Source organism: Poecile atricapillus, chromosome 2 (assembly GCF_030490865.1).
Source record: "Poecile atricapillus isolate bPoeAtr1 chromosome 2, bPoeAtr1.hap1, whole genome shotgun sequence".
NCBI lineage: Eukaryota > Metazoa > Chordata > Aves > Passeriformes > Paridae > Poecile > Poecile atricapillus.
In genome coordinates, this window is record NC_081250.1 from 153,032,857 (window position 1) to 153,054,098 (window position 21,242).

At 46.6% G+C, this 21,242-nt stretch overlaps 3 protein-coding genes across 3 annotated transcripts in view; 2 read left to right on the forward strand and 1 right to left on the reverse strand.

The window, feature by feature from the left end:
* The first annotated feature begins 1,329 nt into the window (after positions 1–1,329).
* On the forward strand, positions 1,330–4,383 carry C2H8orf82 (chromosome 2 C8orf82 homolog). Its single transcript, XM_058830133.1, has 3 exons — positions 1,330–1,577; positions 2,167–2,215; positions 3,791–4,383. The coding sequence occupies exons 1-3, from the start codon at positions 1,461–1,463 to the stop codon at positions 4,267–4,269; spliced, it is 645 nt and encodes a 214-aa protein (XP_058686116.1). The 5' UTR covers positions 1,330–1,460; the 3' UTR covers positions 4,270–4,383.
* Positions 4,384–4,953: 570 nt separating this feature from the next.
* On the reverse strand, positions 4,954–8,539 carry LRRC14 (leucine rich repeat containing 14). The gene is made up of 3 exons (XM_058830083.1): positions 7,929–8,539; positions 7,205–7,834; positions 4,954–5,576 (listed from the first exon to the last, which is right to left on the reverse strand). Exons 1-3 carry the CDS (start codon positions 8,219–8,221, stop codon positions 5,015–5,017), a joined length of 1,485 nt encoding a protein of 494 aa, XP_058686066.1. The 5' UTR covers positions 8,222–8,539; the 3' UTR covers positions 4,954–5,014.
* A 166-nt stretch (positions 8,540–8,705) lies between these two features.
* RECQL4 (RecQ like helicase 4) overlaps positions 8,706–21,242 on the forward strand; it is a 29,051-nt gene continuing 16,514 nt past the window's right edge. Inside the window, exons 1-12 of the mRNA XM_058830028.1 lie at positions 8,706–9,064; positions 9,759–9,792; positions 9,895–9,989; positions 10,810–10,953; positions 11,688–12,334; positions 13,217–13,731; positions 14,427–14,744; positions 16,706–16,842; positions 16,921–17,250; positions 17,333–17,515; positions 18,940–19,108; positions 20,507–20,772. Of these exons, the coding sequence (XP_058686011.1) occupies positions 8,981–9,064; positions 9,759–9,792; positions 9,895–9,989; positions 10,810–10,953; positions 11,688–12,334; positions 13,217–13,731; positions 14,427–14,744; positions 16,706–16,842; positions 16,921–17,250; positions 17,333–17,515; positions 18,940–19,108; positions 20,507–20,772 (2,922 nt within the window). The 5' untranslated portion in view covers positions 8,706–8,980. The remainder of the gene's footprint in view (positions 9,065–9,758; positions 9,793–9,894; positions 9,990–10,809; positions 10,954–11,687; positions 12,335–13,216; positions 13,732–14,426; positions 14,745–16,705; positions 16,843–16,920; positions 17,251–17,332; positions 17,516–18,939; positions 19,109–20,506; positions 20,773–21,242) is intronic.

The window sequence follows — 21,242 nt, forward strand, 5'->3', positions numbered from 1 at the left end:
CTCATTTTGGTGTTTTTCTACCTAATCCTGGTGGGTTTCCACCTCATCCCATTATTTTTTCTCTCATTCCGGTGTTTCATCCCCTCATTTTGGTTGTTTTCCACCTCATTTTGGAGGATTTTTTTTGCCTTATCCCAACATCTTCCTCCTCATCCTTCTGTTTTCCCACCTCATTTTGGACTTTATTCCATGGTTTTTCCACCTCATTTTGGTATTTTCCCCCTTACCCCAGTGTTTTTCCACCTCATCCTGGTGTTTTTCCACCTCATTTTGGAGGAGATTTTTTGCCTTATCCCAATATATTCCCTCTCATCCTGCTGTTTTCCCACCTCATTTTGGTATTTTGGACCTTATTCCGTGTTTTTTCCACCTCATTTTGGTATTTTCCCCCTCACCCCACTGTTTTTCCACCTCATCCTGGTGTTTTTCCACCTCATTTTGGTGATTTGGGCCTTATCCCTTCAGATTTGTACATAATTTTGGTATTTTTCCCCTTATCCCAGTGGTTTTCCCCTCATCCTGGTGTTTTTTCACTTTATTTTCATATTTTTTGCCTCATCCCGATGCTTTTCCACCTCATTTTGGTGGGCTTTTACCTCATTGGTGTTTTTCCTCTCATCCTGGTGGTTTTCCACCTCATTTTGGTGCTTTCCCGCCTCCCTTCCTGGGGTTTTTCCACCTCATTTTCCTTCTTCCCCCTTCATTTTGGTGTTTTTCCCCTCATTTTGGTATTTTTCCTCCTCATTTTGGCGTTTTCTTCGTCATTTTTGTGGTTTTCCTCCTCATTTTGGTGTTTTCTTTATCATTTTGTTGTTTCTCCCCTCATCCCGGTGTATTTCCCTTCATCCCGCTATTTTCCCGCCTCATTTTGCTGTTTCCCCCCCTCATTTAACAACTTTTCCCCTCATCCCGGTGTTGTTCCCCTCATCCCAATATTTTTCCACCCCATCCCGGGTGTTTTTCTACCTCATCCTGATGTTTTTCCGCCTCATTTTCCAACTTTTTCCCTCATCTCGGTGCTTCTCCCGGTGCCTGTGGGGCCTGAGGGCCCTCAGGGGAAAATGGCGGGAAAAGGCGGGGGGGTGGGGGGGCGGGATCTATAGGGGATCCCTGAGGGCACACACCATCAGGAGGGGCCTTTAGGGGGTTTTTATGGGGTGGCTGAGCCTCTGTGAAGCTCTGACCCCCCCCATACGAAAGCTCTGGAGGATCCATAAGGGGATTCTATAGGGTCTGGAGAGCTATAGGGGTCCCTATAGCAGCGGGGACCTTCCGGCCCTTCTCCTTCCACTTCCGTTTCCCCCCCGGAACCTTTTCACCGCCGCACCACCCGAGGTGCCCTCACATTCCGGTCCCCCAGGCGGCCGCTTCCGGGTGGCGCCGGTGGCGCGGCTGTCGCTGTCGCCTGTCGCGACAGGGAGGCGGCCCGGCCGTGTCGGGGGTCGCCGGTCGCTGTCGCGATGAGGGCGGGGGCGGTGCTGCGGCTCTGCGCTCGCCCGGGGCTCCGGTACCGGCAGGGGCAGCGGCCGGGGCCTGGAACCCGCGAGTATTTTTATTACGTGGATCACCAGGGGCAGGTGAGGGCGGATCGATAAGGGATCGATAAGGGATCGATAGGGGATCGATAAGGGATCGATAGGGGATCGATAGGGGATCGATGGGGGTGGGGGGGTCTGGAGGGTGCTGGGGAATGGATCCCGGGGAGATCCCACCTGGATTCTGGGCAGATCCCAGAGAGATCCCAAAAAAAAATCCCAGGGAGAATCCGGGATGGATCCCGGCCAGATCCCAGATTAAATCCAGGTTAATCCCAGGTTAAACCCAGATTAATCCCAGTTTAAACCCAGATTAATCCCAGTTTAAACCCAGATTAAATCCAGACAGATCCCAAACAAATCCCAGATGGATCCTGGACAGATCCCAGTCCGATTCCAGACAAATTCCCGCCAGATTCCAAAGGGATCCCAAAAAATCCTTTCAGTGGACTCAGAGCAGATCCCAGAAAAATCCCAAAAAAAGCAAATCCCGGCTGGATCCCTCAGAGGGATTCAGGATGGATCCCAAACCCATCCCAGAGGAAAATCCCGCCATTTTCCCAGGAAAACTCGAGCGTTTTGAGGCTTTTTCCCGCATTTTTCCGGCTTTTTCCGGCTTTTTTTTCCACAGCTTTTCCTGGACGACACCAAAGTCAAGAATTTCATCACCTGCTTCAAAGGTACCTCCCTAATTAGGGCCCCCTTGTTAATTGGGATCCGATTACTAATTAGGATTCCATCATTAATTGGGATTTCAGCCTTAATTAAGATTTGATCCCTAATTAGGGAGGGTTGAGCCTTGGGAAAGGCGGGACCCCCTAATTTGAATATTAATCCCCCATTAATTAATCATTCCCTCATTAATTAATCACTCCCTTGTTCATTAAATTCCCTAATTATTAGATTCCCTAATTAACTAAGAAATTCCATAATTAATGAAGACATTCCCTAATTAATTAATTCATTAATCCATTTTTAGTTAATTAATTTTAGGAAGCATATCCCCTTCCCAATTCCTCATTTTCCTCATCCCAAATCCCTAAAATTCCCAGAAAATCCCAAAAAAGTCATTCCCACATTCACACAATTCCCTATCTAATTAAAAAATTCCTTGATTAATTAAGAAAACCCCTAATTAATTAATTTAGAAATTGGTTTCCAATAAAAAATTTAATTTTAAGAAGCATTTTCCCTTCCCAATTCCTCATTTTCCTCATCCCAAATCCCTAAAATTCCCAGAAAATCCCAAAAAACTCATTCCCACATTCACACAATTCCCTAATTAAAAAAATCCTTGATTAATTAAGAAAACCCCTAATTAATTAGTTAAGAAATCTGTTTCAAATAAAAAAATTAATTTTAAGAAGCATTTCCCCTTCCCAATTTCTCATTTCCCTCATCCCAAATCCCTAAAATTCCCAGAAAATCCCAAAAAACTCATTCCCACATTGACACAATTCCTTAATTGTTCAATTCCCTATCTAATTAAAAAATTCCTTGCTTAATTAAGAAAACCCCTTATTAATTAAGAAATTGGTTTCCAATAAAAAATTTAAGTTTAGGAAGCATTTCCCCTTCCCAATTCCTCTTTTCCCTCATCCCAAATCCCTCAAATTCCCAGAAAATCCCAAAAAACTCATTCACACATTCACACAATTCCTTAATTATTCAATTCCCTATCTAATTAAGAGATTCCTTGATTAGTTAAGAAAACCCCTAATTAGTTAACTAAGAAATCGGTTTCCAATAAAAAATTTAACTTTAGGAAGCATTTCCCCTTCCCAGTTCCTCATTTCCCTCATCCCAAATCCCTCAAATTCCCAGAAAATCCCAAAAAACTCATTATCACATTGATGCAATTCCCTAATTATTGAATTCCCTATCTAATTAAAAAATTCCTTGATTAGTTAAGAAAACCCCTAATTAGTTAATTAAGAAATCGGTTTCCAATAAAAAATTTAACTTTAGGAAGCATTTCCCCTTCCCAATTCCTTATTTCCCTCATCCCAAATTCCCAGAAAACCCCAAATCCCTCAAATTCCCAGGAAAACCCCAAATCCCTCAAATTCCCAAAAAAACCCCAAATCCCTCAAATTCCCAGGAAAACCCCAAAAAACCTCCACAAGAACCCCAAAAAGCACCGGGAAAACCCCGGGAAAAACCCATAAAACACACCAGGAAAAACCCCTTTAATCAACCACCCCTGAATTCCGGGAATTCCGGGAGCTGATCCATGAATTCCTCCATCCCAACAGACGTTGGATTCCTCTCCTTCTTCTTCAAGCACCTGGAGCGGAACCGGAGCGGGCGTTACCAGGCGGAATTCCCGTTCCTTTCCCGCTGCGGCCGCGAGCGGAATTTCCTGCGCTGCGACGACGTTCCCGTGGTTTTCACTCAAATCCTGCCCGGATCCGGCGGGAATTCCCTCCTTTCCTACTGCGGAGGCGGCTCCCAGCTGACGGTGCCGTTCCAGCCGGGAATGCTGGCGGTATTCCCGGAAAACGGGCGGCTTTACCACCCGGCTCCGGAAAAAGCCGGCGGGGTGGGATTGGTGCGTTCGGCGCTGGCGGCCGAGTGGAGCTCGGAATTCCGATTTGAGGAAGGGCCGGAAAAGCCCCCGACGCATTTTGTGTGGGAAGGGAGGAAGTATCGGCTCTCCGGGGAATTATTGGGAATTCTGCGGGCGGAAAAATCGGGATGGGAGGTTGAAGCCGTCAAATCCCGCGCGGAATGAGGCGGAATTCCCAAGGATTCCGCGGGAAGCGGGAGATTCCCAACCTATTCCCAAGGAATCGGAGCATCCCAAAATTCCAGGCAGCCGAACCCCGCGGATTTCCTGTGAAATTCCCGTGAAATTCCCGTGAAATTCCCGTGAAATTCCCATGAAATTCCCGTGAAATTCCCGTGAAATTCCCGAAAAAAAGCATGGAAGTTGTTCTGTCGATTCTTCCTTGCGGGGTTGGGATTTGGGATCAAGGATTTGGAAATTTGAGAGGGATTTGGACGGAATTGGGGCTGTGGCGGCTTATTAATTAATAATTACTTAACAATCATTAATTAATTAATAATTAATGATCCTCAATTAATAATTAACTTGTAAATCATTAACAGCCCATGGGAATTAAGGGAATTCTGGGGGGTTTTTTCCCTCTGGATGTGGAAATAAAAGTTCTGTGAAAAGAGAGGGATGAGATGGGGAAAAAACATTGGGATCAGGGTGGGAAAACACCGAAACAGGGTGGAAAAATTCCAGGATGAGGGGGAAAATATCGGGATGAGGTGGAAAAACATTGGGATAGGGGGAAAATATCGGGATGGGGTGGAAAAATCCTGAAATAAGACAGAAAACATCGGGATGAGGCGGAAAAAACCCAAACCAGGCGGAAAAGCACCGAAATAAAGGGAAAAACCACTGGAATGAGGCGGAAAACGACTGGATTTTGGAAAGGAGGAGGAAGAGGGATGGAGCTTTTCCCGAGTCACAGGGAGAAGTAGTCCAGGGCTCCGTGGCCGTAGGGATTGGAAGTCCAGACGAGGTCGGTTCTCCCGGAATTCGCCAGCATTTGGGAAAACTCCGCCTCGGCCGCCTCCAAAAGCTCCCCATCCATGGGTTCCTCAAAATTCCAATCAGATTCCGACGGCTCCGGCTTGTAGCAATCGACAGGGAAGGGATACACGACCAGGTGGAGATCGGGCAGCTCCAGGGTTTTCTGGAGCAGATCCTTGAGCGCGGCCGTGGACAGGGAATTGCCGTAGAGTCCCAGGAAGCGCAGGCGGGAGCAGCGCCGGAGCGTCGGGAGCAGCGCGTCCAGGTGGGAGTCGGCCATGCGGCATTCCATGAGATCCAGGTGCAGCAGCGAGGCCGAGGTTTCCTCCAGGAGCAGCCGGAGCGGCTCCAGGAGGCCTTGGGAGAAGTCGTGGCCGCTCAGATCCAACCTTTTGAGGGCGGGAGCGTGGAAGCTTTGGGAGAGGAAGGCGAGGTCGGCGGGAACGAGGGAGCAGAAGGCCAATTCCAAGCTTTCCAACGGAGCCTGGAGGTCGCTGGCGGGAGGGAAAAGGGAGAGGTGAGGCCCGAGGGAGGATTTGTGGCAGCTGGGAATGTTGGGATTCACGGGGGAAAGGCGGGGAATGAGAGCTGGGATTGCATCCGTGGAATCGGGGGATGGCTGAGGTTGGAAAAGGTCTCCAAGAACACGGAGTTTGAGCTCGGAGAATCCTGGGAATTTGGAATGATGGAGTTATGGAATGGCTGAGGTTGGGAAAGGTCTCCAAGAACATCAAGGTTTGAGAATCAAGGAATTGTGGGATCAAATCACGGAACTGTGGAATCGAATCATGGAATTGTGGAATGGATGAAGTTGGGAAAGAGCTCCAAGAACATTGAGTTCAAGGTTTGAGAATCACGGAATTGTGGGATCAAGGAATCATGGAATTGTGGAATCAAACCATGGAATTGTGGAATGGCTGAGGTTGAGAAAGAGCTCCAAGACCATCGAGTTCAAGGTCTGAGAATCAAGGAATTATGGAATCAAATCATGGAATTGTGGAATCGAATCATGGAATTATGGAATGGATGAAGTTGGGAAAGAGCTCCAAGAACATTGAGTTCAAGGTTTGAGAATCATGGAATTATGGGATCAAGGAGTCACGGAACTGTGGAATCAAATCATGGAATTGTGGAACGATTCAGGAAAGGTTTCCAGGACCATTGAGTTTTACCTTTGAGAATCATGTAATGATGGGATCGTGGAGCCAGGGAATTGTGGAATTGTGGGGTGTCGGGATCACGGAGTTCTGGAATTATGGAATCGTGGCATACTGGGATTCTGGGATCAGAGAGTCATGGAATTATGGGATCATGGAATTGTGGGACCATGAATCCATTAAAGTTGGAAAAGGCTTCAAGATGATTAAATCCAACCTCTGGGAATCCTGGAATGAAGTAATTTTGGGACCGTGGAATTATGGGATGATGGAATCATTGAATGATACCATCATTGGGAAAATGGAATCACGGGAACATTGGAATAAAGAATTTCTGGAATCAATGGATCATTCAGGTGGGAAAAGACCTTCAAGGCCATTGAGCAAAATCTTTGGAAACCTTGGAATTAAGGAATTCCGGGATCAGGAATTTATGGGATAACAGAATCACTGAGTCATGAGGTGTTGGGATAAGAGAATCACGGGATCCTGGGAACATGGGGATAATGAAATCCTGGAATCACAGGATCACTCAGGTTGGGAAAGACTTCCAAGACCACGGAGCCAAAGCTTTGAGATTCCTGCAATTGTGGCATCACGGAATTATGGGACAATGGAATCACTGAGTCATGAAATACTGGGATAACGGAATCATGGGAACGTTGGGATAATGAATTCCTGGAACCAATGGATCATTCAGGTGGGAAAAGACCTTCAAGGCCATTGAGCAAAATCTTTGGAAACCTTGGAATTAAGGAATTCTGGGATCAGGAATTTACGGGGCAATGGAATCGTTGAGTCATGAACTATTGGGAAAACGGAATGATGGGAACATGGGGATAATGAAATCCTGGAAGCACAGGGATCCCTCAGGCTGGAAAAGACCCCCAAGATCCCCAACCCTTGGGAATCCCTCCGGAGCGCGGGAAGGGCCCGGCCAGGCCCCGCTGGGCGGGGGAACTCACCAGAGGATCTGGCGCAGGTTCCCGGAGAGCCGGGAGGATCCCAGGTTGAGCTCCCGGAGGCTGGGCAGCATTCCCAGCTGCCCGGCCAGGCACCGGATCCCGATGGCCGATTCCGGCGTCGGGCGCCGCACGTCCACGTTGCTGTACTGGAGCTTGAGGCTGCGCAGCTCCGGGAAGCGCGAGAGGTGCGGCAGGATCACCGAGAGCCCGGTCAATCCCAAATTGTTGAAGCGCAGATCCACCCTCCGCACGTGGGAAGGATGCAAGGATTCCAACAAAGTCACGATCCCGGAGGCCGAGAGTTCCTCCGCTTGGAATTCGCGACACTTGAGGCGCAGCGGGCCGGCGGCTCCGGTCTGGAGCGCGTCGCGCAGGATCCCGTAGGACGTTCCGTTGACGAACAGGTCGGCGTGGACGTCGACGCCCGGGGGCTGCGGAGCGGCCGCGGCCGTGGCGGCTCCGGAGCGGCCTTTGTGCCGCTTGGATCCGCGCCTCTGGAATTCCCGCTGGTGCTTGGAAACCTCCACGCAAGCCTTGGCCAAAGCCACGGTTCCGGACCAGACGCTCATCCCGTCCGGAGCGCGGCCGGACGCGGAATCCGGGAGTCCCGTCATATCCAGCACCCTCAGGCTGCAAAATTGGAAGAAACCATTTAAAAAGGCAGAGGAAATGAAGGAATTGAAAGAACGGAGGTCGCGGCCATCCCGGAATTCCCAAAACCCACCTGGAATCGCGGTCGGGCTCTTCCAGCTCCCGCCGGAGCTGCGCCACCACGGCCAGGATGACGGCCTGGACGCAGAGCTTGCAGGGATGATCCCGGAGCAGCTCCCGGCGCCCCACCAGCCGCTGGAAGTTGAGCACCGGGAAAGGCCAAGCGGCCACCAAATCCCGCAGGACCAGGGGTCTCCCATCCAGGAATGCCGCTTGGAAAAGGACGGGATAGAGATCGGCGGGAAGGGCGGGAAGAGGGCGGTGGGCGACGATGCGGCGGGCGCAGAGGAAAAGGAGGGAATCCATGGATTCTGCGGGGCTGTGGGTATTAGGTGGAATTGGGGGACCCCCGGGATGAGGGGGAACCACGGGAGAATTCCAGGGAAAGCCCGAATCCAAGGATATCCCGAAGAAAAGGGAAGATGTGGGAGAAGGTGGGGGCGGCAAAGGGCGCGTTGTGAGGGAACCCCCAGCGCGGCTCCCCAAAAACGGCGTCCCGGAGTACCCCAACTCCACCCAGGGACTTCCCAAAATCCCCCTGGGATCGCAAATTTCCCCGGGGATCTCGAAATTCCCTCATGGATCCCTAAATTATCCCAAAGTCCCCTCAGGGATCCCCAAAAATGACCCCCCCGACCCCCCCAGCATGGCGCCGCCCACTCACCGCCCACCCGCAGCCCCCGCTCGCCCCGAGCCCGTACGGAAGCTCCACTTCCGCGTCTGCGCGTTGCGACAACCAATCAACGCGCGAGACCCACCCTAGGGGCGTGCTCTTTACGTTTTATTGGCTCTTACTGCTGTCTGTCGTTGTTTTATTAAAAGCTCATTGGTTGGCGCGCTGTGTGGGTGGGTGTTTTTAAATCCCGCCTTCCCATTGGCTCAACTTACTGTCAATCAGCAATCCTTGCCGTCCCATTGGCTGGCGTTTGGCGGGAGAGGGAAGTTTGCTCTGTCCCTCTCTCCCCGAATCCCGATCCCCATCCCTGGTTCCCGTTCCCGGTCCCCGATCCCGATCCCCGGTTCCCGATCCCCGGTTCCCGATCCCCGATCCCCGATCCCGCGGCCATGGAGCGGCAGCAGGAGCTGAAGGTGCTGCTGAAGCGCTGGGAAGCGGAATTTCTCCGGGAACGGCAGCGGAAACCCAGCCAGGTGCTCCTGAGGGCGGGAATTTGTGAGGGGAAAGCTCTGAGGGGAATCCCTGGATTTGGGGGGGAGGGTGGTTTGGGGGTCCTTGAGGTGGTTTAGGGGGTCCCTGGATTTGTGGGAGTTGGTTTTAAGGGGTCCTGGGTCTTTTTGGGGCGGTTTAGGGGGTCCCTGGTATTGTGGGATTGGTTATGGGGAGGATTTATGAAGATTTTGGGGTCTCCCTGGAATGGGGAAGCATTTTGGGGGGTCTCTTGGGGTCTTTGGGGTTGTTTAGGGGGGCTCCTGGAATGGGGTGAGTTGATTCAGGAGGTCCTGGGGTTTTTTTTTTGGTCTTTGGGGTGATTTAGGGGATTGGGGATTGGTTTCAGGGGAGATTTATGGGGGTTTTGGGATGTCCCTGGAATTTTTGGGGTGCTTGGGGAGTTTTGGGGGACTCAGGTCAAGGAGAGCCTCAGGGGGGTCCTTGGAGAGGTTTTTTTCCTGTTAATTTTTTTATAAAAAAAGCATCCAGGTGAGGCTTTTCCATAGGATTTTCCACCATAAAGCTGCTCCAACCCTGATTTTCTTTCAAAATAAACCCCAAATAAAAAAAAAAGCCACCCAAGTCCCAAAAAAAAACCCCAAATTCTTTCCCTCTCCCAGAAAATTGGGATAATTCCCAAAATTCATCATTTTTTGGGATGTGTTTCCCTCACAGGCCGACATCGAGGAGGCTCCAGAGGAAACCCGGAGTGAGTTTTATTTTGGGAATTCTGGGATATTTGAGGTTCCTGGGTTTATAACATAATTTTTTCCCAAAAATTCCCAATTTTCCTTGGATTTTCCTCTTGCAGATCTCTACAAGGAGTACAAGATGCTGAAACAGCAGGGAAAAACATCGGATTCCTTGGGAAAAACGGGATCCCAGGAAATCCCAAATGTGGAGCAGGTCCTGAAAAACCCCCTTGGACTTCTGGTGTTTCCAAAATTTCTCCTTGATCCAAATTTTTTGGGAATTTTCCCTGAGTTTTCCTACTGTGTGCAAAGCCAGGTTCATCCCAGTTGGTTTTTGGGGATATTTTGGGAAAATTTGTGCTGGATAAGGAATATTTTTGGCTTAAGACCCCCCAAAAAAATGGGAAAAAAAAGGATTTGGGGTGGAAAATGGGAATTGGGGGCGTTTTCATCCCAGAATTTCCCATGGAATGATCAAATTCCTTTGGTTTTCCATCTTTGGGATGAATCTGAGCTTGGTTTTGGGGGGGATTTTGGGCTGGGATTGAGTGGATTTGGGGGATTTTGGGGGTTTGGGACTGGGATTGAGCAGATCTGGGGGATTTTTTGGGGGGATTTTGAGCTGAGATTGGGCAGATTTGGGGGATTTTTGGGATTTAGGGTTGGGATTGAGCAGATTTGGGAGATTTTTGGGGGGATTTTGGGCTGAGATTGGGCAGATTTGGTGGATTTTTGGGATTTAGGGTTGGGATTGAGCAGATTTGGGAGATTTTTGGGGGGATTTTGAGCTGAGATTGGGCAGATTTGGGGGATTTTTGGGATTTTGGGCTGAGATTGAGCAGATTTGGGGGATTTTGGGCTGGGATTGAGCAGATCTGAGGGATTTTTGGGGATTTTGGGCTGAGATTGAGTGGATTTGGGAGATTTTGGGCTGGGATTGAGCAGATTTGGGCTGAGATTGAGCAGATTTGGGGGATTTTGGGCTGAGATTGAGCAGATCTGGGGGATTTTTGAGGATTTTGGTGTCATTGCAGGTGGAGGATTCAGGATTTTGGGGCTCCCACCTGAACCGGGCACCGAAAATTCCCGGGAAAAGCCAGAGCAGGAGCGCCAGGCCGGGAATTTCGGCAGAATTTTATGGGATGAAGCTCAAAGCCAAACTGGGAACGACTGGGAAGGTCAGGAATGGGGGGGAAAAAGGGGAAAGTGATTTTTTATGGGAGTGTTTGGGGGATTTTTCAGCCCAAAATTTGGGTTATTCCTGAGGGAGAATCTCAAAATGAGGAATCCCAAAAACTGGAAACCCCCAAAAGTTGAAGAATCCCAAATGAGACACCCCAAAAATCAGGAGCCTCAAACTGAGAGAGCTCAAAAATTTGAGTCCCCAAAACTCTGAGAATCCCAAAATTTGTGACCTCCAAATCAAAGACCCCAAAAACAGGCGACCCCAAAATTTGGAGAACCCCAAAATCAAAAACCCCAAAAATCAGAGATCCCAAAAGGTGAGACCCCAAAAATTGGAGAATCCCAAAGTCAGGGAGCCCCAACAGTTGGGAGATCCCAAATCAAAAAGCCCAAAATTAAGAACCCTAAATATTGGAGAATCCCAAAATCAAAGAATCCCAAAATCAGAGATCCTAAAATCTGGCAAATCCCAGAATTAGGGACCCCGAAAATCATCTACACCAAAGTCAAAGACCCCAAAATTAAAATCCCAAAAATTGGAAACCCCAAAAGTTGGAGAATCCCAAAATCAGAGAATCCCAAAACCAGGAATCCTTTAAAAATTGGAGGCCCCAAAACTTGGATTCTCCAAAATCAGGGACCCCTAAATTCCAGGCCCTGTTGGATTTGGGTTTTGGAATTCCAGAGGAGAAAAAATATCGGGATCTGACCCCTCCCTTTCCTCCAGGAGCCTCCTCTGACCCCTCGGAGGACCCCAAATCCCAGAAGAATCCCAAAAATTCCCCAATCCCAAAAAAACCCGGAGTGCGGAGCCGAAGCTTCACCAGCAGAGCCGTCACAGAATGAAGGAAAATCTGAAAATCCCAAAAAATCCGGAGATTCCGAGGAATTTGAAGACCTCGTCCTTCCTCCCTTGGTGCCGGGATTGGGTCCCCTCAAGCTCCCAACGGGAATAAATCCCCATTTTCCTTCCATTCCCGAAAAATTCCAGCAGCTGAAGCAGAGGGTGGCCCAAACTTTGGGATCGCTGGATCCCGGCTGGATCCAGAGGTGCCAGGAATCCCCTAAAAAACGGGAATTCCCAGCGGGATCCATGATGGAAAAAGAGGAAATCCAGCCTGAATCCATTGGGAATTCCGTGAGGAAAAGGCCCCGGGAAGGTGGAGGCGCCCCAGAGGCTCCGGCCAAGCTCCGGAGGGGCCTCCAAGGATCTGATCCAGGAATTTTTGGGATGAGGCAAATCCAGAAGGAAAATGAGGATGAAGGAGAGGGGCCGGAATCCCAAAATGGAGCTGGGAAGGCACCGGATCGCTTGGAAAAAATCCTGGAAGAGGAGGAAAAGGAGGAAAAACCCAAACCCACGCGCAGAACCCGGTAATTCCCAGTTTTTCCTGGTTTTTCTGGGATTCTTTTACAGTTTTTCCAAGAGGGGAAGATTTGGGATTTGGAGAATCCAAAAATCAGGGAGTTCAAAATGAAAGACCCCAAAAATCAGAGCCTAAAAGTTGGCGAATTCCAAAATTTGGGACCTTCCCAAGTGAAAGATCCTTAAAACTAAAGAATCCAAAATTTGCAGACCTCAAAAATCAGGGATCCATCAAATTTAGGGAATCCCAAAAATCGGGGACCCTAAAAATTGGAGAATCCCAAAATTAGAGACCTCCAAAATTAGAGGCCGTCCCAAAATCAAAAACCCCAAAGTTAAGGACCATAAAAATGGGGTTTAGGACAAAAAATGGGGAATTTGTCCTAAAAGAATTCAGATTTCCTCATAAAATTTGTCTGAAAAAAAATGGGATTTTTTTTTCCCATAGAAATTTGGAATTTGTGCCAAAAAAAATCAGATTTTGTTTCCCATAAAAATGGGGAAATTATGCCCAAAAAAATGTGGTTTTTTTTCCATATAAAAATGGGGAATTTGCGCAAAAAAAAATCAGAATTTTTTTCCTCATAAAAACGGGGAATCCGTCCCAAAAAAGCTGGGAATTCTTTTTCTCATAAAAATAGGATTTTACAGAATAAAGTCAGGAAATTTGTCCCAAAAAATAAGTTTTGCCTCATAAAAATGTGATTTTAGGGCATAAAAATGGGAAGAATCCCAAAATTCAAGATCCCTTAAAATAAAACCAGAAATAAGGACCCCAAAATCAGAAAAATCCCAAAAACCTGAGAACCTCCAAAAATGGGAAACCCAAAATTCAGTTTTTTCCAGCTTTTCCAAGATTCCCTCTGGCTTTAATCCCTCTTTTCCCTCAGAGTCCAGCCCCGGAATGGTGGGAATTTCGTCCTCCTCAACCTGAAGAGAAAAACGTATTCGCGCGGAAACCTGAGGGGAAAATTCCTTCGGAAACGGGTAAAACCTTCCCAATTTTTTTTTTTTTTTTGGGAATCCCCAGCCTTTCCCCCGCTGGAATTCCTGGCTTTGGAATTTTTTTTCCCACAGATTTGGAAACAGAAATGGAGGAAAAAGTTCGGGGCCGGATCCGATCTTTGCTTCCGGTGTGGCGGGAAAGGCCACTGGGCCTCAGAATGCCCAGGTCAGGCCAGGGTTTTTTTGGGATTTCTGAGGGGATTTTTTGGGATAAAACAGTGGGAAAAGGGTGAGGGGGATTCTTTTCCATGGATTTTAGAGGGAATTGCCCATTTTGTGTGTGCAGGAAAGGATTTGGGATCATTCCAGGAGGAAATTCCTGAGGAGGAGGAGGAAGCACTTCCCACTCTGGAAGAAGTGGCCCGAAGGACCAACGGCGTTTTTATGCCGGAGATTCCCGGTGAGATTGGGAATTATGAAATTCCTGCCTTTTCTCTGGGAAAGGGTGGGAAATGAAGGGAGGTTGGCCTCAAAACTTGGAATTTGGGGCTCTAAAAATGTGGGATTTGGGGCTTAAAACTGGAATTTTTGCCACAAAAATGTGACTTTTTATTTTTTCCTCCTTAAAGTATGAGTTTCTCCTAAAAAGGGGGTGGGTCAAAAACCAGGATTTGGGATCAAAAAATGTGGGATTTGGGCTTAAAAATGAGGACTTTTGGCTCTAAAAATCAGGGATTTGACAGTAAAAATGAGGGATTTTGGCCTTAAAACTGTGATTCTTTTCCCTAAATTTGAGTGGGATTTATCCTAACAAAGAAGTGGATCCTAAAAATGAGGATTTGGGATCTGAAAATGTGGGATTTGGCCCCAAAAATGAAATTTAAGACCCTAAAAATGAGAATTTCTTTCCGAAAAATTTGGGTTGGATCCTAAAAATGAGGAGTTTTCCCACAAAATATGCAAGTTTAGATCCTAAAAATGGGATTTTTCTCCCCAAAAACTGAGGTTGGATCCTACAGATGTGGATTTTCCCTCAGAAAATGTGGGACTTGTCCCCAAAAGTGACATTTTAGGGCCTAAAACTGGGATTTTTTTTCCTGCAAAAACCTGACATTTTCCTTCTAAAATCCTGTTTTTTTCTCCTTTTCCCTCCAGATGGCGGCTCCAGTGCAGAAAATTCCCAAATCACCCCAAATTCCCAGGATTTCCTTCAGCCGGAATTCTCCCCCCCATCCCCTCCTCCACCCCCTGTGGATCCCCTTTACCCCCCAAACCCTGACGGGACAATCCCAGGTAAATCCCAGAGCAAACCCATGGAAAAATCACAGAATAAAAAACATGGAAAAAAAAATCCACATTCCCACCTCCTGAATCCCACAGATCCTCCGGAAGAAGTCCTGGAAGCTCTGAGAATTTTGGGATACGATTCCTTCCGGCCCGGCCAGGCCGAAGCCATCATGAGGGTCCTTTCCGGTTGGATTTTCCTGCCCTTTTTCCAGTCTATTTTTTCCTATCCTTTTTCCCTTTTTTTTTCCTGCCTTTTTTTCCATCTCTTTTTCCCCTCCATTTTTCCTACTTTTTTTCCTGCCATTTTCCTCTCCATTTTTCCCATCCTTTTTGCTGCTTTTTCCCTCAGTTTTTCCCACCCTTTCCCCCACAGTTTTCCCGCCCTTTTCCCCTCAGGTTTTCCTGCCCTTTTCCCCTCAGGTTTTCTCGCCCTTATCCCCTCAGGTTTTCCAGTCCTTTTTCCCACCATTTCCCTCTCCATTTTTCCCATTCTTTTTGCTGTTTTTCCCCTCAGTTTTCCCATCCTTTTCCCCTCAGATTTTCCCACCCTTTTTCCCTCAGGTTTTCCCGCCCTTTTCCCCTCAGATTTTGCCACCCTTTTCCCTTACATTTTTCCCACCCTTTTTCCCACCATTTCCCTCTCCATTTTTCCCGCTCTTTTTGCTGCTTTTTCCCTCAGTTTTCCCGCCCTTTTCCTCTCAGTGTTTCCCTCCCTTTTTCCCTCAGTTTTCCCACCATTTCCCTCTCCATTTTTCCCACTCTTCTTGCTGCTTTTTCCCTCAGTTTTCCCTCCCTTGGTCCCTCCATTTTTCCCACCCTTTTTCCTCAGTTTTCCCATTCTTTTCCCCTGTTTTTCCCACCCTTTTCCCCTCAGGTTTTACTGCCCTTTTCCCTTACATTTTTCCTGCCCTTTTTCCCACCATTTCCCTCTCCATTTTTCCCACCCTTTTTGCTGCTTTTTCCCTCAGTTTCCCCTCCCTTTTTCCGTCCATTTTTCCCATCCTTTTCCCTCAGTTTTCCCACCCTTTTCCCCTCAGATTTTACCACCCTTTTCCCTTACATTTTCCCCACCATTTTCCTCTCCATTTTTCCCACCCTTTTTGCTGCTTTTTCCCTCAGTTCCCCCCTCCCCTTTCCCCCTCAGTTTTCCCGCCCTTTTCCCCTCAGATTTTACCACCCTTTTTCCTTACATTTTTCCTGCCCTTTTCCCCACCATTTCCCTCTCCATTTTTCCCACCCTTTTTGCTGCTTTTTCCCTGTTTTTTCCCCTGCTTTTCCCCTCAATTTTTCCTGCTCTTTTTCCCTCAGTTTTTCCCACCCATTTCCCTTAAGTTTTTCCCGCCCTTTTTCCCACCATTTTCCTCTCCATTTTTCCCACTCTTCTTGCTGCTTTTTCCCTCAGTTTTCCCTCCCTTGTTCCCTCCATTTTTCCCACCCTTTTTCCTCAGTTTTCCCATTCTTTTCCCCTCAGTTTTTCCCACCCTTTTCCCCTCAGGTTTTACTGCCCTTTTCCCTTACATTTTTCCTGCCCTTTTTCCCACCATTTCCCTCTCCATTTTTCCCACCCTTTTTGCTGCTTTTTCCCTCAGTTTTCCCATCCTTTTTCCCTCAGTTTTCCCTCCCTTTTTCCCTCCATTTTTCCCATCCTTTTCCCTCAGTTTTCCCACCCTTTTCCCCTCAGATTTTACCACCCTTTTCCCTTACATTTGTCCCACCATTTTCCTCTCCATTTTTCCCACCCTTTTTGCTGCTTTTTCCCTCAGTTCCCCCCCTCCCTTTCCCCCTCAGTTTTCCCGCCCTTTTCCCCTCAGGTTTTACCGCCCTTTTTCCTTACATTTTTCCCACCCTTTTTCCCACCATTTTCCTCTCCATTATTCCCACCCTTTTTGCCGCTTTTTCCCTCAGTTTTTTCCCCTGCTTCTCCCCTCAGTTTTTCCCGCTCTTTTTCCCTCAGTTTTCCCCCCCCTTTTCCCCTCAGGTTTTCCCGCCCTTTTCCCACCATTTTCGTCTCCATTTTTCCCACCCTTTTTGCTGCTTTTTCCCTCAGTTTTCCCACCCATTTTCCCTCAGTTTTTCCCGCTCTTTTCCCCTCAATTTTCCTGCCCTTTTCCCTCACCTAGCTTCCCAAAATTCCTTCTTTTTCCCAGGAATCTCCACGCTGGTGGTGTTATCCACAGGGATGGGCAAATCCCTGTGCTACCAACTTCCTGCTTTTCTCTACCACCGACATTCCGGCAGCGTCTCCCTGGTCATTTCCCCTCTCGTATCCCTCATGGACGATCAGGTATTTCCATAATTCCTGCTTTTTCCCCATTCTGCTGGAATATCCCAGCAAAAAAACCCGGAATATTCCCAATCCCAGGTTTCTGGCCTCCCCTCAGCCCTCAAAGCCGTCTGCATCCATTCCAACCTCTCCCAATCCCAGCGGGAAGCAGCCATGGAAAAAGTGAGTAAAATTCCCCGTTTTCCACCTTTAGGATTGCAGAAATCCGGGATAATCCAAATTTTCCACCAGGTCAGGAGCGGCAAAGCCCAAATCCTGCTGCTTTCCCCGGAATCTCTGGTGGGATCGGGATCTTTTTCCCCTTTTTTCCGGGATTTCCCTCCCGTGGCTTTCGCCTGCCTGGATGAGGCTCACTGCGTCTCCCAATGGTCCCACAACTTCCGGCCCGCTTACCTCCGGATCTGCAAGGTGGGAAAACCTGGAAAAACCTCGGAAAAATTCCAAAAAAAGAAGCAGGAAAACCCCTCAAATCCTGCTTTTTTTCCCCCAGGTTCTCCGGGAGCGCTTTGGGGTCCGATGCTTCCTGGGCCTCACGGCCACGGCCACGGCGGCCACGGCTCGGGACGTGGCCCAACATTTGGGAATTCCTCCGGAAAACGGGATCGGGATCCGCGCCGCCGGAATTCCCGAAAACCTGCGGCTCTCCGTGTCCATGGATTCCGACCGGGATCAGGTGGGGTCAGATTTGAGATCATTCCAGGGTGTTTTGGGTTTTTTTTTCTGGGATTTTTAAGGTGAAAATCTCCATTTTTAGGGCCTAAAAATTCAATTTTTTGGGATCAACCCCACGTTTTCTGAAGGAAAAATTCCATTTATAGGGTCTAAACTTTTATTTTTGGGAATAATCCTCGTTTTTTGGGAAAATGAGGGAAAACCTGTGTTTTTGAGGGAAAACCCACGTTTTTAGGAGGTAAACTTCATTTTCAAGGGAAAAAAAAAAAATCCCATTTTTTGGGGAAAATTCCCCATTTTTTTTCCCTAAAGCCCCATTTTTATCAGGAAAGAAATCCCAATTTTTTGGCAAAAACACCCCATTTTTTTTCTCTGAAAACCCTTTTTTTGGGGAAAAATTTATCACTTTTTTAGGACAAATTCCCCATATATATGGGAAAAAATATCCCAATTTTTTTGGACCAATTCCCCATTTTTTTTTTACAAATTCCCTTTTTTTTGCCCTAAAACCCCATTTTTATAGGGAAAAAAAATCCCAGTTTTTTGGTACAAATTCCCCAATTTTATATGAGAAAAATCCCCATTTTTTGGGACAAATTCCCCATTTTTATATGAGAAAAATTCCCAATTTTTTGGCACAAATTCCTCATTTTAATAGGAAAAAAAATCCCATTTTTTTGTCACAAATTCCCTGTTTTTCTACCAAAAAAATCCCAGTTTTTGAGGTCAAATTCCAGATTTTTTTGCCATAAAATCCCTTTTTTTTGGGAAAAAAAATCCCAAATTTTTGGCACAAATCCCCCATTTTCATGGGGAAAAAAAAAGTTGCATTTTTGGGAGAAATTCCCCATTTTTATGGAAAAAAAAAATCCTGATTTTTTGGAACCAATTCCCCATTTTTATATGAAAAATATCCCAGTTTTTTGGGACAAATTCCACTTTTTTTGCCTGAAAGTCCCATTTTTATGAGAAAAAAATTCCCAGTTTTTTAGAGCCATTTTTCCCATTTTTTTTCCCATTTTTGTATGAGAAAAATCCTGATTTTTTGGGACAAATGCCACATTTTTATATGAAAAAATTCCCTTTTTTTTGGGACAAATGCCACATTTTTCTGCCATAAAACCCCATTTTTATGGGAAAAAAAAAAAGTTGAATTTTTTGGCATAAATTCCCCATTTTTATATGTAAAAATTCCCAATTTCTTGGCACAATTCCCCCATTTTTATGGGGAAAAAAAGTTGGATTTTTTTAGGACAAATTTCCCATTTTTACGGAAAAAAAAATCCCGATTTTTTGGAACCAATTCCCCATTTTTATACCAAAAAAAATCCTATTTTTTTGGCCCAAATTCCCCATTTTTTTTTTCCATTTTCATGGGACAAAAACTCCAGATTTTCCCGTTCCAATCCCGTTTCCCGTTGCCAGGCGCTGCTGCGGCTGCTCCGAGGGCGGAATTTCGGCTCCGCGGATTCCGCCATCGTTTACTGCACGCGCCGGGAGGAGAGCGAGCGGCTGGCGGCGCTGATCCGCCGGGAATTCCCGGGAATTCCGCCCCCACAACACCCGGAAAACACCGGGAAAAAACAAAGGAAAGGTGGGAAAAATCCAGGCTGGGATTGGGGTGAAATTCCAGTCTGGGAATTGGGGAAATTGAGGAGTAAAATGGGAAAATTTGGGGGAAAAATCTGGGAAAATTTAAGGAAAATGGGGGGGATTTTAAAGGAATTTGGGGGGAAAATTGGGAATGAAAGGGGATTTCTGGGATTTGGGGTAAAAATGGGGAGATTTGGAGGAAACTTCTGGGATTTGGGGGAAATCTGGGGGGAAAAGGGAAAAATCTGGGAGGGAATTGGGTATTTGATGAGTAAAACGGGGAAATTAGGGGAGAAAATTGGGAAATTTTGGGAAAATTTAAGGAAAATGGGGGGATTTCAAGGAATTTAGGGGAAAATTTGGAATGAAAGGGAAATTCTGGGATTTGGGGTAAAAATGGGGAGATTTGGGGAGAATTTGGGGTAAAAGTGGGAGGTTTAGAGAAAATTTGGGGGGAAATGGAAAAATCTGGGAGGAAATTTGGGGAAATGGGGAATTTGAGGAGTAAAATGGAAAAAATTTGGGCTAAAAATGGGGAAATTTTGGGAAAATTTATGGAAAATGGGGGGATTTCAAGGAATTTGGGGGAAAATTGGGAATGAAAGGGGATTTCTGGGATTTGGGGTAAAAATGGGGAAATTTGGAGGAAATTTCTGGGATTTGGAGAAAATTTGGGGGGAAAAGGGAAAAGTCTGGGAGGGAATTGGGAATTTGAGGAGTAAAATGGGAAAATTAGGGGAGAAAATTGGGAAATTTTGGAAAAATTGAAGGAAAATGGGGGATTTGAAGGAAATTTGGGGAAAAATTGGGAATGAAAGGGAATTTCTGGGATTTGGAGGAAAAATGGGGAGATTTGGGGGGAAAATGGAAAAATCTGGGAGAAATTTGGGGATTTTGAGGCATAAAATGGGAAAAAATTTGGGAGAAAATTGGGAAATTTTGGGAAAATTTAAGGAAAATGGGGGATTTGAAGGAAATTTGGGGAAAAATTTGGAATGAAAGGGAATTTCTGGGATTTGGGGTAAAAATGGGGAAATTTCTGGGATTTGGAGAAAATTTGGGGGGAAAAAGGAAAAGTCTGGGAGAAAAGTGGGAATTTGGGGGGAATCTGGGGGGAGTTGGAGGGAAATGGGGGATTTGAGGCATAAAATGGGAAAAATGTGGGAAAAACAGGAATTCTGGAAAGATTTGGGGGAGAAATGGAAAATTTTAAGAAAGTCTGCGCAAAAATTTGGGGAATTTGAGGAATAAATGGGAAAAATGGGGGAATTCTGGGAAAATGTGAGGAAAAATGGGGGAATTTTGGGAAAAAATTTGAGGGAAACAGGAGAACTTTGGGAAAAAATGAGGAATTTTGGGAAAATTCACAAAAAGCATTGGAATTCTATGTTTTGCTTAGGGAAAAATCAGGAATTTTGGGTCTCGGCCGCGTACCACGCTGGGTTGGCACCCCGGGAACGGCGGAAAATCCAACGGGATTTCATGGAAAACCGGATCCAGATCCTTTGTGCCACGATTTCCTTCGGGATGGGGTTGGATAAATCCGATATCCGGGGAATTGTTCATTACAACATTCCCGGGAATCTGGAGAGCTACGTGCAGGAAATCGGGAGAGCCGGAAGGGACGGAAATCCCGCCCGGTGCCACCTGTTCCTGGAGCCACAGGTGGGAATTCTGGGGGGAAATGGGGAATTCTGGGGGGAAAATTGGGAATTCTGGGAAAAAATCAGGGAATTCTGAAGGAAAATGGAGGATTCTGGGCAAAAAATGGGGGATTCTGGGCAAAAAATGGGGAATTCTGAGAAAATTTGAGGAAAAAATTCTGGAATTCTGGGAAAATTTGAGGAAAAAATTGTGGAATTCTGGGAAAATTTAAGGAAAAAATGCGGGAATTTTTGGGGAAATTTAGGGAAAAAATTGAGGAATTCTGGGAAAATTTGAGGAAAAAAATCGGGAAATTTGGGGAAAAAATTGTGGAATTTTTGGGGAAATTTAATTTAAAAATTTGGGAATTTTTTGGGAAATTATTTGGGGCAAAAATTGGGGAATTCTGGGAATATTTGAGGAAAAAATAAGGAAATTTGGGGGAGAAAATTGGGGAATTCTGAGGGAAAATGGAGGATTCTGGGCAAAAA